The 12,348-nt window shown below is 42.9% G+C and overlaps 1 protein-coding gene across 2 annotated transcripts; it reads left to right on the forward strand.

Annotated features, from left to right (window-relative positions):
• The first annotated feature begins 32 nt into the window (after nucleotides 1-32).
• On the forward strand, nucleotides 33-11,933 carry ino80da (INO80 complex subunit Da). 2 transcript variants are annotated; one of them, XM_088083265.1, is made up of 10 exons: nucleotides 33-134; nucleotides 2,901-3,147; nucleotides 3,246-4,057; nucleotides 4,183-4,273; nucleotides 4,364-4,588; nucleotides 5,033-5,142; nucleotides 5,348-5,481; nucleotides 6,041-6,264; nucleotides 6,779-6,936; nucleotides 7,297-11,933. In XM_088083265.1, the coding sequence occupies exons 1-10, from the start codon at nucleotides 110-112 to the stop codon at nucleotides 8,325-8,327; spliced, it is 3,057 nt and encodes a 1,018-aa protein (XP_087939391.1). In that variant the 5' UTR covers nucleotides 33-109; the 3' UTR covers nucleotides 8,328-11,933. The 2 variants fall into 2 exon arrangements, with proteins under 2 accessions (XP_087939391.1, XP_042350295.2); XM_042494361.2 differs by lacking the exon at nucleotides 33-134 and adding an exon at nucleotides 162-613.
• The last annotated feature ends 415 nt before the right edge of the window (nucleotides 11,934-12,348 follow it).

Genomic DNA, 12,348 nt, shown 5'->3' on the forward strand with positions numbered 1-12,348 from the left:
GTGAAATGAGCAAACTTTTCCAGCCTCGAGCTCCTGTATCTGCCTGGCACGTGGGCCATCATCAGTGAACAGCCGGCAACAGTGGCAGCAGGGCTGTTAACTCATTCATATGGAGGACGATAGCCGGGGTCCAGGTGGATTTTACACTGTGCACACTTTGCAGGACCTCTCAGTCAATACGATTGAACGCAAATGTTTTAAATGTGAAAAATGCAAACGGCACTGACATTCACACAAACTGCGATTTCGGTCATAAAGAGATTAACATGACAATTCTCACTGTAGGGGCTTTTAACAAAGTTGAATTTCCAATATGGTAGGAGAGGTTGTTGTTGTTGAACGGATTGTTGTCATGTCCCCGCAGTGCCTGTAGTGGTGCTGTGAGGAGTCTGCTGTGGATCCAACAAAAATCCTCAGCCTGCCTACTGCTTGTAATTTGCTCTGGATAGCCTATATTTAAATGCATCCTTATATCAAGATATACCGAGCTCGATGAAGATCACTGTTATTATCCTGTCTCGAATATCGATGCACAAATAGCCTAGCCGATTCTAATAGACATTTCGGCCGTCTATCTGGAGCGAATACCTTACACAGCCCATACCAATTCAAGGTAAGCGAAATCGTATACAGCCTCGGTGTCGATTTCTGAGTGTACCGTTTTGCACAGACTTCCAGCAGCCAGACATTCGACTAGAGGCCGCTGTGCTATCCGGGCTAATAGGCCTCCTATTGATGACTCATTTATTTTATAACTTGTGAACTTACCAATTGACTCAGTCGCTTAAGTAGGTATGGGGAATTGTGCAATGTTGATAGTCTCAAATCCCGTGGCCTGCTATTGTCACATTATGTAACGAAAGTGGCTATAATTCATATCGATTATTAACGGAGGCCTTCGGGGATAGGCCTTAAGCCTCGTATGTAGACCCTTTGTTTGAAAATATTTGGCTCTAAATGTATCGCGTTTTAACACACATAAACCCCACGGTTGGGCCCAGTTATTCCCTGTGAAGTGTGATTACGCTCTCTTTTTCCTTATTGAAACTTATCTGAAAATAGGCATTTTACAGTGTTGCCATTTGCTGATGTTTCCGTTTCCTGGTTAGCTACCGCCTACCAATTTGTGTTTTTAGCTTTCGATAGCTAGTTGGCTAACTAGCAAATTGGACTTTCCGTGACTGCTTTAATTTGATAAAATGTATTTCTGCTTGAGCATGGATATATTTTTGTATTGTGGACCAGGGCACTTTAGGTTGTTACACGAACATGCGTTTATACTTTTACATCGTAAAGTTTCATGTCTGTCCATCGGCTCCAAGCTAATGTTGGCAGGCTAGCTCCTCGGGCTCCAACGGTAGTTACGCTAGTTAGTTACCGTTTGCTGCCTGTCCGGTTCTCCACATCTAAAGTTGTTAATGTTTACTCTGGCTCCTGTAAATGACTCTTATCCAAACCGTCCCTGTGCTTCCAACATATACCTTTGTTGTCAGTACCGTAGCGCTTTAAAAAATATTTTTAAAATACACGATTAAAGTTAAATGTAGCGGCTAAGCTACTACTGAAGCTGGGCAGCTAACGCTACAAATATCGTTACAGTGTATTATGATATAACGTTTCCCTGAGCACCCGGTTATGTGTTTGTTTACTATGAAGCGTCACATTAAAAAACGTTCGCGTTTCTTTTGCAGCTGGGAACGGTGGCTTTTTTGGGGGGGTTATTTAAGTGTACAGCTAGTTTTGAAATGATGCCTACACACTGGCGAGTGACTGTTTTCTAGCTTTTAACTTTGTCATGCCAACCGCTGTCATGCAATATACTGTTTTACCACCATCATATCATATTGTATGTGCAAGTTTGACAGGTGGTTGAATGAACTGTTTTATAAAAATAGCTATTCTGTTTTCCACCCTTTTCACAAAGAGATATTTTCAAAATGATAAGGTGTAAAAGCAGCTAGTTAAAAGCACATTTAGTCTTGACTAAATTTTTCTCAAATAAGGGCCTGCACTTTAATCATCAGAGTAGCGGGGTAGCTCTGGTCTGACTTTTTTTTAATTTATTTTTTTTAATGTTGACCTTCCTAAAAGCTGCAAATATTTTTTTCTTTGAGCCTCGATTATTGACCAGGGGAAAATGCATTACCCTCCCACCATCACAAATAAACATATTATTTGCCATAGGTAAAAAAGCCTCGGATTTTCACTTTTGCTATGCATGCAGTGGCACCAAATGTAATGTTTTTCACAGGATCTGGTTTGTGCACTGTTTATTTTTAGAACTACTTTAAATAAGACATAGAATCAAGTGATTTTTAAGAGAAGTCTATAGTATGCACATTGTGTTTAAGCATCGTAGAAATTTGAAGATCCAACAATTTCTGGCTATGATAGTTGGTTAAATTTTGGTGATTCTTAAATAAAGCATGTTTTTTTAAACCTACCACCTGGATTTGAGGCTCAGTGGGTATTTACAATAAATACAAAATACAGCCATTTAAAGTTGTGTATCCCTCCCCTAAGCCGAAATAAAAAAATCACAAGTCCTTCCGCAGTGCTTAAAAAAGTATTTGACATATCTCCACACCGTTTCTAGTAATGAACAGTCCCTAAGTATTAACATTTTTCAAAATAGACAGCCAAATAGTAGTTTAACAAAAAAGCAATCATGAATTCAATCTTGGAATGTCATTTACTTTTTAACATGACACCAAAAAATATTGCATATAGGCTTTCTGAATATTGATTTTCTCCAAATACCTACATTAGCTAATAGCCACTTAAACAGTCACCTGTCATAGCAGTGACTATTTCCCTGCCTCATGTGCATGCATGGTTACCTCCTCAGTATGAAGTGTTAGTGATGTAACTCTTGGTTTCCCCTGATTTTATCCCGTCAGCTGATGTTGTCAAGAACAAGAGTCACGTGATGTATGAAGGCAAACACATACACTTCTCAGAGGTGGACAATAAGCCCTTGTGCTCGTACAGCCCAAAGCTCTGCAAACAGCGCAGGCTAAACGGCTATGCTTTCTGTATCCGGCACGTTCTGGAGGATAAGACGGCCCCCTTCAAGCAATGTGAATATGTGGCCAAGTACAACAGCCAGCGCTGTACCAACCCTATCCCCAAGTCTGAGGACCGCAGGTGTGTATGACTATGTGCATGTGTAGCATATTTCGCTATGCTGTGCAGAAAACATAATGCAGTGCACAGTATGCTGAGGATGTGTTCTTGTTTTTTAGATACTGTAACAGCCACCTGCAGGTTCTGGGCTTTATCCCCAAGAAGGAACGGAAAAAGAAACATGACGCTTTGGAGGAAATGCGCTCACGGGCTCACCTGGAGTCAGTGGCTCTCAACATAACTGTGCCCTCTCTAGCTCTAAAAGCTCCCAATGGTCTAGATGAACTTCCGCCATCTCCTCCCTGTACACGCCTGTTACCCCTCCCCGATGGGGAACTACTAGACCCTTTTGCCTTTTATGAGGACGACACAGATGGGGAGGAGGTGGGTGTGCCTCGGAAGGGCAGCGCCATCAAGAAGAAACTACAGAGTCGGCTGGTGCTCAACCAGAAACTCTGCCATGACACGGACCTCTTCCAGCCACCCCCTGAGCACTTTAGTCCCTCCCCTGCCCCCCGTGTCCATCCCTCTTCGCCGCTCAACACCCATCTCCCACGGCAGCAGTCAGGTCTCCTCCAGCCGCCCCAGCACTCCAGCGTGACTTCTTTCATCTTCCCAGGACAGCAGCAGGGTTTATTATGCAATCCACCACCACCTCAGACGGTCAACTTTCTGCCTCCAGGGATGCCTCCTAATGCAGCACCCAGTCCAGTGCAACCTTCTGGGCCATCACTCAGCAGGAAAATGCCTTTCACTGCTTCTCACTTGCCTGTCAGTTGCAAGGACAGTGGCAGTAACAATCAGCGGCACATGGTTGTCATGCGTCCCGCTGCCTTCTCACCTTCTGCCAGCTGCCTGGCCAGGTTGCAACATCTGGTGCAGCTCTGTGCCAAGAGACACCAGGAGCACGGAGACCTCTTTCCTCATCTAGGTGCTTCATTTAAATACATTTACCTTACTTACAAATTCATGTGCAGTATTTAGGGATTGCTTACGATAGGATAGTAGTTGAGATTTGCTGAGATAGATGAACTGCTCTAACAAGTTCTCTTCCAGGACTGGACTGGTCAGAAGATAGTGCGGATGATGAAGAGGAGGAGCCAGAGACATTTGTTCCTTTCCAGAGCTCTTGGAGACCACAGAATGGGTCAGTATCCAAAAAACTTAACCCCACAGTATAAAACTTTGACAGGATGACGCCTTTCGTCATGACTGCCATTGATTGTTTTCTAAATAGGTTGGAAGATGACAGCGGTTCCTCACGGAGAACACGGCTACTTCGGCTTTGCTCGTACCTCCAGGAGAAATACAAGCACATGTGCAGGCAGGAGAGGGCGAGTATCCGCCAAAAGAGATACCGCTATGCCTTCCGCAAAGCCTTGCTGCACGCTGCCAGCAACAACCCCGATTGTGCAGGGCAGCTCATCCAGGAGTTACGCGGTGCCTCTCGAAGCTCTTCAAGGTAATCTCACAAGTGTCATATTGGTCAGTTTTTCTTAGTTCTCAGGACTAACACTAATAAACAGGGTTCCCTGCAGATATATAGAAAAGTCTTTAAAGGCATTGAATGACTTAATCTAAAGACAAGGCTTTAATTGTTGTTATGAAAATGTCTTAAATCAGTCTTTCAAAAGTCTTAAAAACTCTTAAGACATTTGAAGTGGGATTTTGGGACAAAAAAGTCATGCTTTATGTTACAAAAACATTTAGGCAAAATTTCCCCTAACCATTAGTCAATAATGATGGTTCATGTTTTTTTTCCTTCAGTGTTGGTTATCATAAAGTTGGTTTTAAATTTCATTTCAAATGGCATTTTATAATTATTTTATTTTACAAAAAACAACAAATGTGGTGTGTGTCAGTGTTATTGCTGTTTGGTCAGTCCTGTGTCTGTGTGTCTCTACAGCGAGGCTCCAGCCAGGCAGCAGAACACAGATACGGGGACCTGCACTGGCAGCACAAAGGGCCAGGCCTGCAACAACAGGGCTCTGCCCTTCACTCGACACTGCTTTCAGCGTATCCTTTCCACCACATCACTGATTGTGAAGCTGGTCGCTACAAGTACAGAAGAGTGGCTTTAAATCTGTTTTCTAATTTGCAAATATGTTGGGTTTTTTTTAAATCACATACTGTGATGTACAGTATCCTGTAATGATAGCTTACCATGATCAAATGCACTCTGTCTGGTGCGTTGTGTTATTTCCTTCATTGTTCTCTGCAGACATTCTGTTGAATCGTTCCCAGCAGCTCTTTGCAAGTTGCACAGCCAAATTTGCAGATGGTCAGCAGTGCTCCATCCCCGTGTTTGATATTACGCACCAGACACCACTCTGTGAAGAGCATGCCAAAAAAATGGTGAGTTCAATATTCAAAGGACACTTTCAACATTTTGAAAATAGTAGGCACAAAGACTGGAAACAAGGGGAAACAGCTAGCCTGGCTCTGTCCAAAAGTAACAGTATCCACCAACCAGCACCTGTAAAGCTCACTAACAAGTTGTGGCTTGTATCCAGTTGCCCGACAACCAGCAGAGAAATTACTGATCCTGAACAAAAACAGTCCATCAACATAACCCATTTTAAGTGGGGATTTCTTTTTAAGTGGATCAACAAAGGAGATATAACCTGCTGCATGTGGACAGAGTCAGGCTTGCTATTTACCCTTGTTTTTATTCTTTGTGCTAAGCTAAGCTAAGCTAAGCTACCTGGTTGCTGGCAATAGCTTCATATTATGCATACAGACATGTAAGAGATGTCACTTTCCTCATATAACTTGGCAAGGAAGCATGTAAGCTATTTCAAAAAAATCCCAAACCTTCTCTTTAATGTCCTTTTCATTGTTTGTGACTGCTTCATTTGATTTCATATGGGCTAATGTTCTGATGAGTCAGTGCTCTCCCATACAAAACACACAGGATAACTTCCTGCGAGGGGATGGTAACCGACGAGTGCAGCACCAGCAGCAGCAACAACGAAAGCCACGTAAAAAGACCAAACCACCGGCGCTCACCAAAAAACACAAGAAAAAGAGGAGGAGAGGCCCACGGAGGCCTCAGAAACCCATCCCTCCAGCGTTACCACAGGGGAACCTGGGAATGCCTTCTACAAGCCTAGCGATGCCCTCACAGGCCAGCATCAGGTCTCTACACTGTTGACTTAGAAATGTAGTGTGAGGGATCAAGTATCAGGCAAGGTTCCTGCAGATCCTTAAGAAGTCTCAAAAGGCACTGAATTCATTAATTTAAAAATAAGGTCTTAATTGGTATTAAACTGACTTAAATTAATCTCTTCAAAGCCTTATAAATGCTTAGACATGGGAAGTAGGATTTTATGAACCAGGGTTTTGGGAATTTTTTTGGTGTTGTATTGTAAAATCTCAAAGTAATTTGGAACATCTTTATTTTTTTTTGTTAAATAATTTAAACATTTGGGCAAAATAAAATTGTCCATCTCCAATTTTGGTTATAAGAAAGTTGGTCTTAAACTTTTGATGGGAAATCTTAAAAAGTCTTAAATCTACCTCGCCTTTAGCTGCTGGAACACTGGTCAGGAAATTCCCTTATTCACAGGCTCTCATGTTGCACGTGTTTGAACAGCTCCTACTCAGCTGGAGCGTTTCTTCACTAAGCTCTGTTATCTCGTCTTTGTGGCAGGAGCCCTTCGACTCCAGACCTGAGCACAGAGGAGCTTCCTGACGACATCACCAATGAAATGGCAGACATTCCAAATGACCTGGAGCTAAACCAGGAGGATTTTATCGATGTGTTACCCAGACTACCTGATGACCTGCAGGATTTTGACTTGTTTGAAGGTTGTATTAAAGGTCACTCTTTTTGTGTATTATTTTATGAGCTTACAAACTTCCCCTTGTCTGTGATTCTATAGCTACTTTTACACTGTCTGATCAAGGCAGGAATGGTGTCTGTATAAACAGCACAGCCGGCAGGACGGGTAAAGTATAGCGGTCATAATGTCCGCAAATTAGGGAAAACATCCTCTGAGCAGAGGATGAGATCATTCGCCGGACAGACACTGGACAGAAATGATGCCGTCGTTGTTTGGCTCTGTGTAAAATTGCAAATTAGACATAAAGAAGGGACTTTGTAGTGGCCCTAAAGTGTGATCTCTGTGTAATAAGGGCTTATAATGATAAATTTGTGTGTATTTGTAGGTAAGAACGGGGATTTGTTGCCCACCACGGAGGAGGCCGAGGAGCTGGTGCGTGCGCTGCAGGCGATGGGCTCCTACCCAGACTCTTTGGTGTGCCTGACCTCCATGGGCGACCTGGCCCCGTCTGAAGGAGTGGACCACAGAGCCATGACTGTGTTCCCTGGTCCGGTCCAGCCGGGGGGTATGGGGGACCTGCTCAACAGCCGCATCCCCACAGAGAACTTCACCAGCCTCGAGCTGGAGGACAATCTACTGCAGTCCACGGGGAGTCACTTTCCCCCCTCACCGCCATCTCAACCTGCGAACCAGCCCCAGACATCGTGCTCTAACCTGACCTCATCCTCCTCCACAGTAGCCCCGGCCACCACCTCCCTGCTCACTCAGACCTCCATAACAGAGCGAACGTTTTCCCGGACACACACGTCCCACGTCATGGCCAAGTCGGATGCACCCACGTCATCTCCTCAAGGCAGCCACTACAGCAGTGAGCATGTGCCATCCCCGTACAGCGACCACATATCCTCTCCCCACGCCAGCTCCTTCCAGACAGACACTCCTCTGCTGCTGGAGGTCCCTCTCAGCGGGGCACCAGGACCCCCGCGCTCATCATGGAACAATATCCCCCTCCCCCTCACGGACCCGACGCAGTTTGGCAATCTCATAGGATCAGAAAGTCATCTCATATCAACGTCTCTGTCCACGCCGCCAGCCACCACCCACTCTGTGACGCTGCAGCCTATGGCTGCGCTCTCAGCGATGCCCCAAAGTGGCTTGACAGGTTTAACGACTTCCTCCGCCCCCTCGTCCTCCCTCCCATCCTCCTCACATGATCTTCTGACCTCCACACAGCCCAAACAACAGCTCCCACAGTTCAGTGCGGCCTTTGGCCATCAATTGGCCTCCCATAGTGGCATCCCGAAAGACGTGCAGCCTAGCCACAGCTCCACAGCACCCCCCGCTGGCTTTTCCATAGTTAGTGCCACCGCTGCAAGTGCCAACAGCGCCACACCACCCTTCACGCAAAGTAAATGAGAGCAGTCGGCCTGCAGCGGCTGCATGACGGTCAGTGGACTCACAGTCACTTACAATCCAGCCGGCTGGCTCCTGATTGATGATCCCTCTTCATCTGCTACATGTGTGCAATGTGGTAATAGTGCACTATTTGATAATGAATTTGCACAGCCTCAGATTTTCCTCAGTAGTTTCTATTTTCGTTTTTATTCTGTAGCCAGGCGGTCTCTGGGATTCTAAGTCAGTGTGAGTCCACTTGTTTGATGCCTTGTGGTTTCGTCAGCAGGGGGTAACAGTCGGATTTTGTGATGAAATAAACGGGTGAAAATTGGCGGACGGACCTTCGCAGAGATTAATCTGTCACAGTGCTCAGAACTCATTGACGTAGAAGCCTCAATCAGTGGTCGGTTTGTTTGCTTTGCCAGTTAAAGTCCTGTCTTTAAATGATCAACTGTACCCTGCCTTGCTCAGATAGCCATTGCAATTTTTTTTAATTTCCCACCTGTTTCATACACTGCTTCTGTCACCCTCTGAAAAACAAAGAGTACAGGTTGTGATATTTGTGACCCATTATGTTTCAAAGCTATTTAACTGTTATCATGATATAGAATCTTACCGAGTCAGATTTCACAGTCATATAAAATTTACCAAAATACTTTTAAACAGCTGTTTTTATATTGTGTATACTGTATATGTGCTCATTTATCGGTTTGCTCAGACGTCAAAATCTCTGACCTCACCATTGGTTGTGGGACTCTGAGTGGCCTAGTAGACACTTGAAGGTAAATATAGTTTCTTAAAGCAATAAACACATTAACCTAACTCTAGCATTGTAAGGTATTTTATTGGTCTCATTACATGTAGCTTCACTTGTTGAATCCAGGCTGGATCAGGAATATATTTTGGCCTCTATAAACTGTTGTAAACTTTTTATTTTTTATGTTACAGCAGTTTCACGCAGAACTATAGAGATCAGTGATCAGGTCAGCCTAACTTCTTCTCTGGGGTCACACTGAGTGGATTTTTAAGGCTAATAAATGAGTTTCAGTGTTAATGGTTGGGGCGATGATGGCGTAATCCAGGGACTTTAAGTGTCTACTCTCAAAGGTGCTCTCTGGTCCACATACACAATGGTCACAAGTGACTTATATGTCAGGCAGAATCAGTGTCAGGACTCCAAGGAAACCCACTATCAGACGTCATGGACAGACTACCAAGTAGGGCTGGGTATCAGTGCGCGATACCTTTAAGGACTGAAATAATCCAGTACCGAATAGTATTGAAATGTCTCCAATAAAACGATTCCTGCATTCATTTTCGCGCCTGGTGTTTAATCCCAGATTACCATGACATTGTTCCGACTGGCCAAAATTTCGAAGTCCCAAACGTCTGAAAAATGTCGCATTGGACTGAAATGTCATTTCTTCAACAGCCCATTGTCACAAAAACAAATCCCATTGCTCAAAAGTCCTGTTCCTCTGAAAATACACATTGCACATTGTTTTAAGCGGAAACGTAACCTTTTAACCCAAGTGGTTTTTTGTGCCTAAATTCAACCAAACATTCACTACAGCATTATTTCTGCTACAAAATAATGTATTTGTGGTTAACAGAAATGTACAATGCTAACATTTTCTGTTGTGATTGGGTTGTCTAACTGCAGGGTGCTTGTATTTTCGGAGAAAGGGACTTTGGTGCAATAAGAGGTTATTTTTAGCATTAATGGACTTTTGAAGAAATGAGGTTCGGACTAACAGTGCTGACACGACTCTGCAACATTGCGTGGACATCGGGGGCAGTGCCTCTGGACTGGCAGACCGGGGTGTTGGTCCCTCTTTTTAAGAAGGGGGACCGGAGGGTGTGTTCATAAATTCATTTTCTAGGGGGTTTGTAGGTACTTAAAAAAAAAAGTATCCACTGATTTTACAGATGTCTCGTTAGCCCTGTGATGCTAACAAGTGGTCATGTTACTGTGTGTGTGCAGCCAGGCAGACTCACATTACAGTCCCTGGTTACAGAGCTCACACTCCCGCAGCAACAGCTAAAACCTAAATAGTCTGTTACGTGGGGAGTTGACTGCATCGTGCTTGACGAAATGCCATAAAAACGTTCAAATGTTTGGCTAAACTACACGCCGCTCTGTTCACATTATGGGTGTTGAAAGACGTACTCTCGGTACTGGTAATTTACTTTTTCAATGATACCCAGCCCTGCTACCCAGAGAGAGCTTAGGTGGTAATTTAAATGTATACTCATTTTAATGATCAGTGTCTGTTTTACTCTAAAACTCACTTATAAAGTCATTTTAAGCTGCACACCTGGGGTCTGATTTTTAATTTAGAGAAAACGAGAAACACACGAGAGCTCCTCCTGTCTGTGACCGACTCATACGGCAGTACAACCATGGCTTTTGATAGATATTATTAGACATTTGACAGATTGTCAGACATTGTTGAGTATTAGGTATATAGAGTAGCGAGTCTCTATCTTGGGGTTTGTTGGTGAATTATTGAGTAGCAATGGATTGAAATTGTTATTTGCAATGTATTCAGTGGAACCTGTGTCTTGTAGAATGAGTCTCTTGTTTTTTAATGGCTATCAAAATGATTGTAAGTCAAAGGGATCAATGTTTGTATGCCGTCAGTTTTTTAAATATGATGGAGAGTATTTTTGATAGCTATTAAACTCCAGGAAGAAGTCTTGAGATTTGCATGGGGCGGCAAACTTTTGTGTGAGAGCGTTATAATAATACTAGATTATGGTCACTGGCTTGATTCTTGGTGGTATATGAACATAGGAATATATGCATCGCCATTTCATTTCATTTCATTATGTGGAGAAAAACAGATTACAGTATGTTGTTTTTCAACATAGATTTGCACAGGAGTGGATGAGGCCGGTGGTGTTTCACATGTCCCGTGTCTGTCTTGCCTTTTTTTTTTTTTTTTTTCTTTTTTTTTTTTTATATTTGCTTGGACGCTCATTAAGTGAACAGCTGCCATCATTACCAGCTCTGAGCCTGCACCAGAACCCCCCTCTCCCATTTCCAGCTGTGAGAAGGCCCAGTTCTGTCTCTCCCTTCCAAAGAGAAAACACAAAATGAAGTGTAAACCCGTAGCTCCACCAGAGACAACTGGGCTTCTCAGTGACTGCAGTGTTGTAACTATAATAGTGATAAACACAGTGCCCCGAAAAGTTTAAAAACAACAAAAAAAGTTGGATGAAAATGTTTGCAAGGCATTACTGCTGTATCCACATAGCATGAGATTAGTCACGGCACCAGTTTACTCTCCCAAAAACCACGTAGAACAAAATTAACAGGGCTCGTACTGTAGGCACATTTAACTGCTTGAATTCAGAGATGGCTGACAAATTCCTATACTCATTGAATGTACTGTATTACTGTTTTTAAAGATAGGATGAGCTAATCTAGTCACCTTTTGTTATCGGTCCTTGTTTAATTTGTCTAAGGTATTTTTTGTATACAAAGGTTTACATTTTTATGTATATTTTTCTTGTGTACAAATTATGTAATATGTGTACAAACACTGTATGTAATATCTGTATATAGTGTGAGAAATTTGATCTTTTGTTTTTGGATGTATAAATAAAACTTGCTGTGAGGTATTTGCTGACACAATTTGTGGTGTTTTTTTTTTCTTTTTTCTGGTCACTTAGAAATAATTTCTGCTAAACGTGTTGAGATGAGGAGTTAACATACACACTGCCACAATATGCTTAAATCAACTATTGCATTTAAATGACATATTTTCATACACCTTGGAATCACAGTCATTTAGGGGTTTTAGCTAAATTGGTGAATTGGTGCCAGATGCACAGACAGGCTACAAGGTGTATCTTAAACTATACATATACACATATATATATATATATATATATTCCAAAAATGCAGGGGCATTGTCTAAAACAAATACATATAGTGACATATTTTAACTGAAACAGTACAAAGACAAGATATTTCATGTTCAAACTGTAACTTTGCTTTTAATAAACACACACTGGGGAACTAAACAAGTGTGGC

The sequence above is a fragment of the Plectropomus leopardus genome, chromosome 10 (genome assembly GCF_026936395.1).
Source record: "Plectropomus leopardus strain MGB_pleo_1.0 chromosome 10, ASM2693639v1, whole genome shotgun sequence".
Classification (NCBI taxonomy): domain Eukaryota; kingdom Metazoa; phylum Chordata; class Actinopteri; order Perciformes; family Serranidae; genus Plectropomus; species Plectropomus leopardus.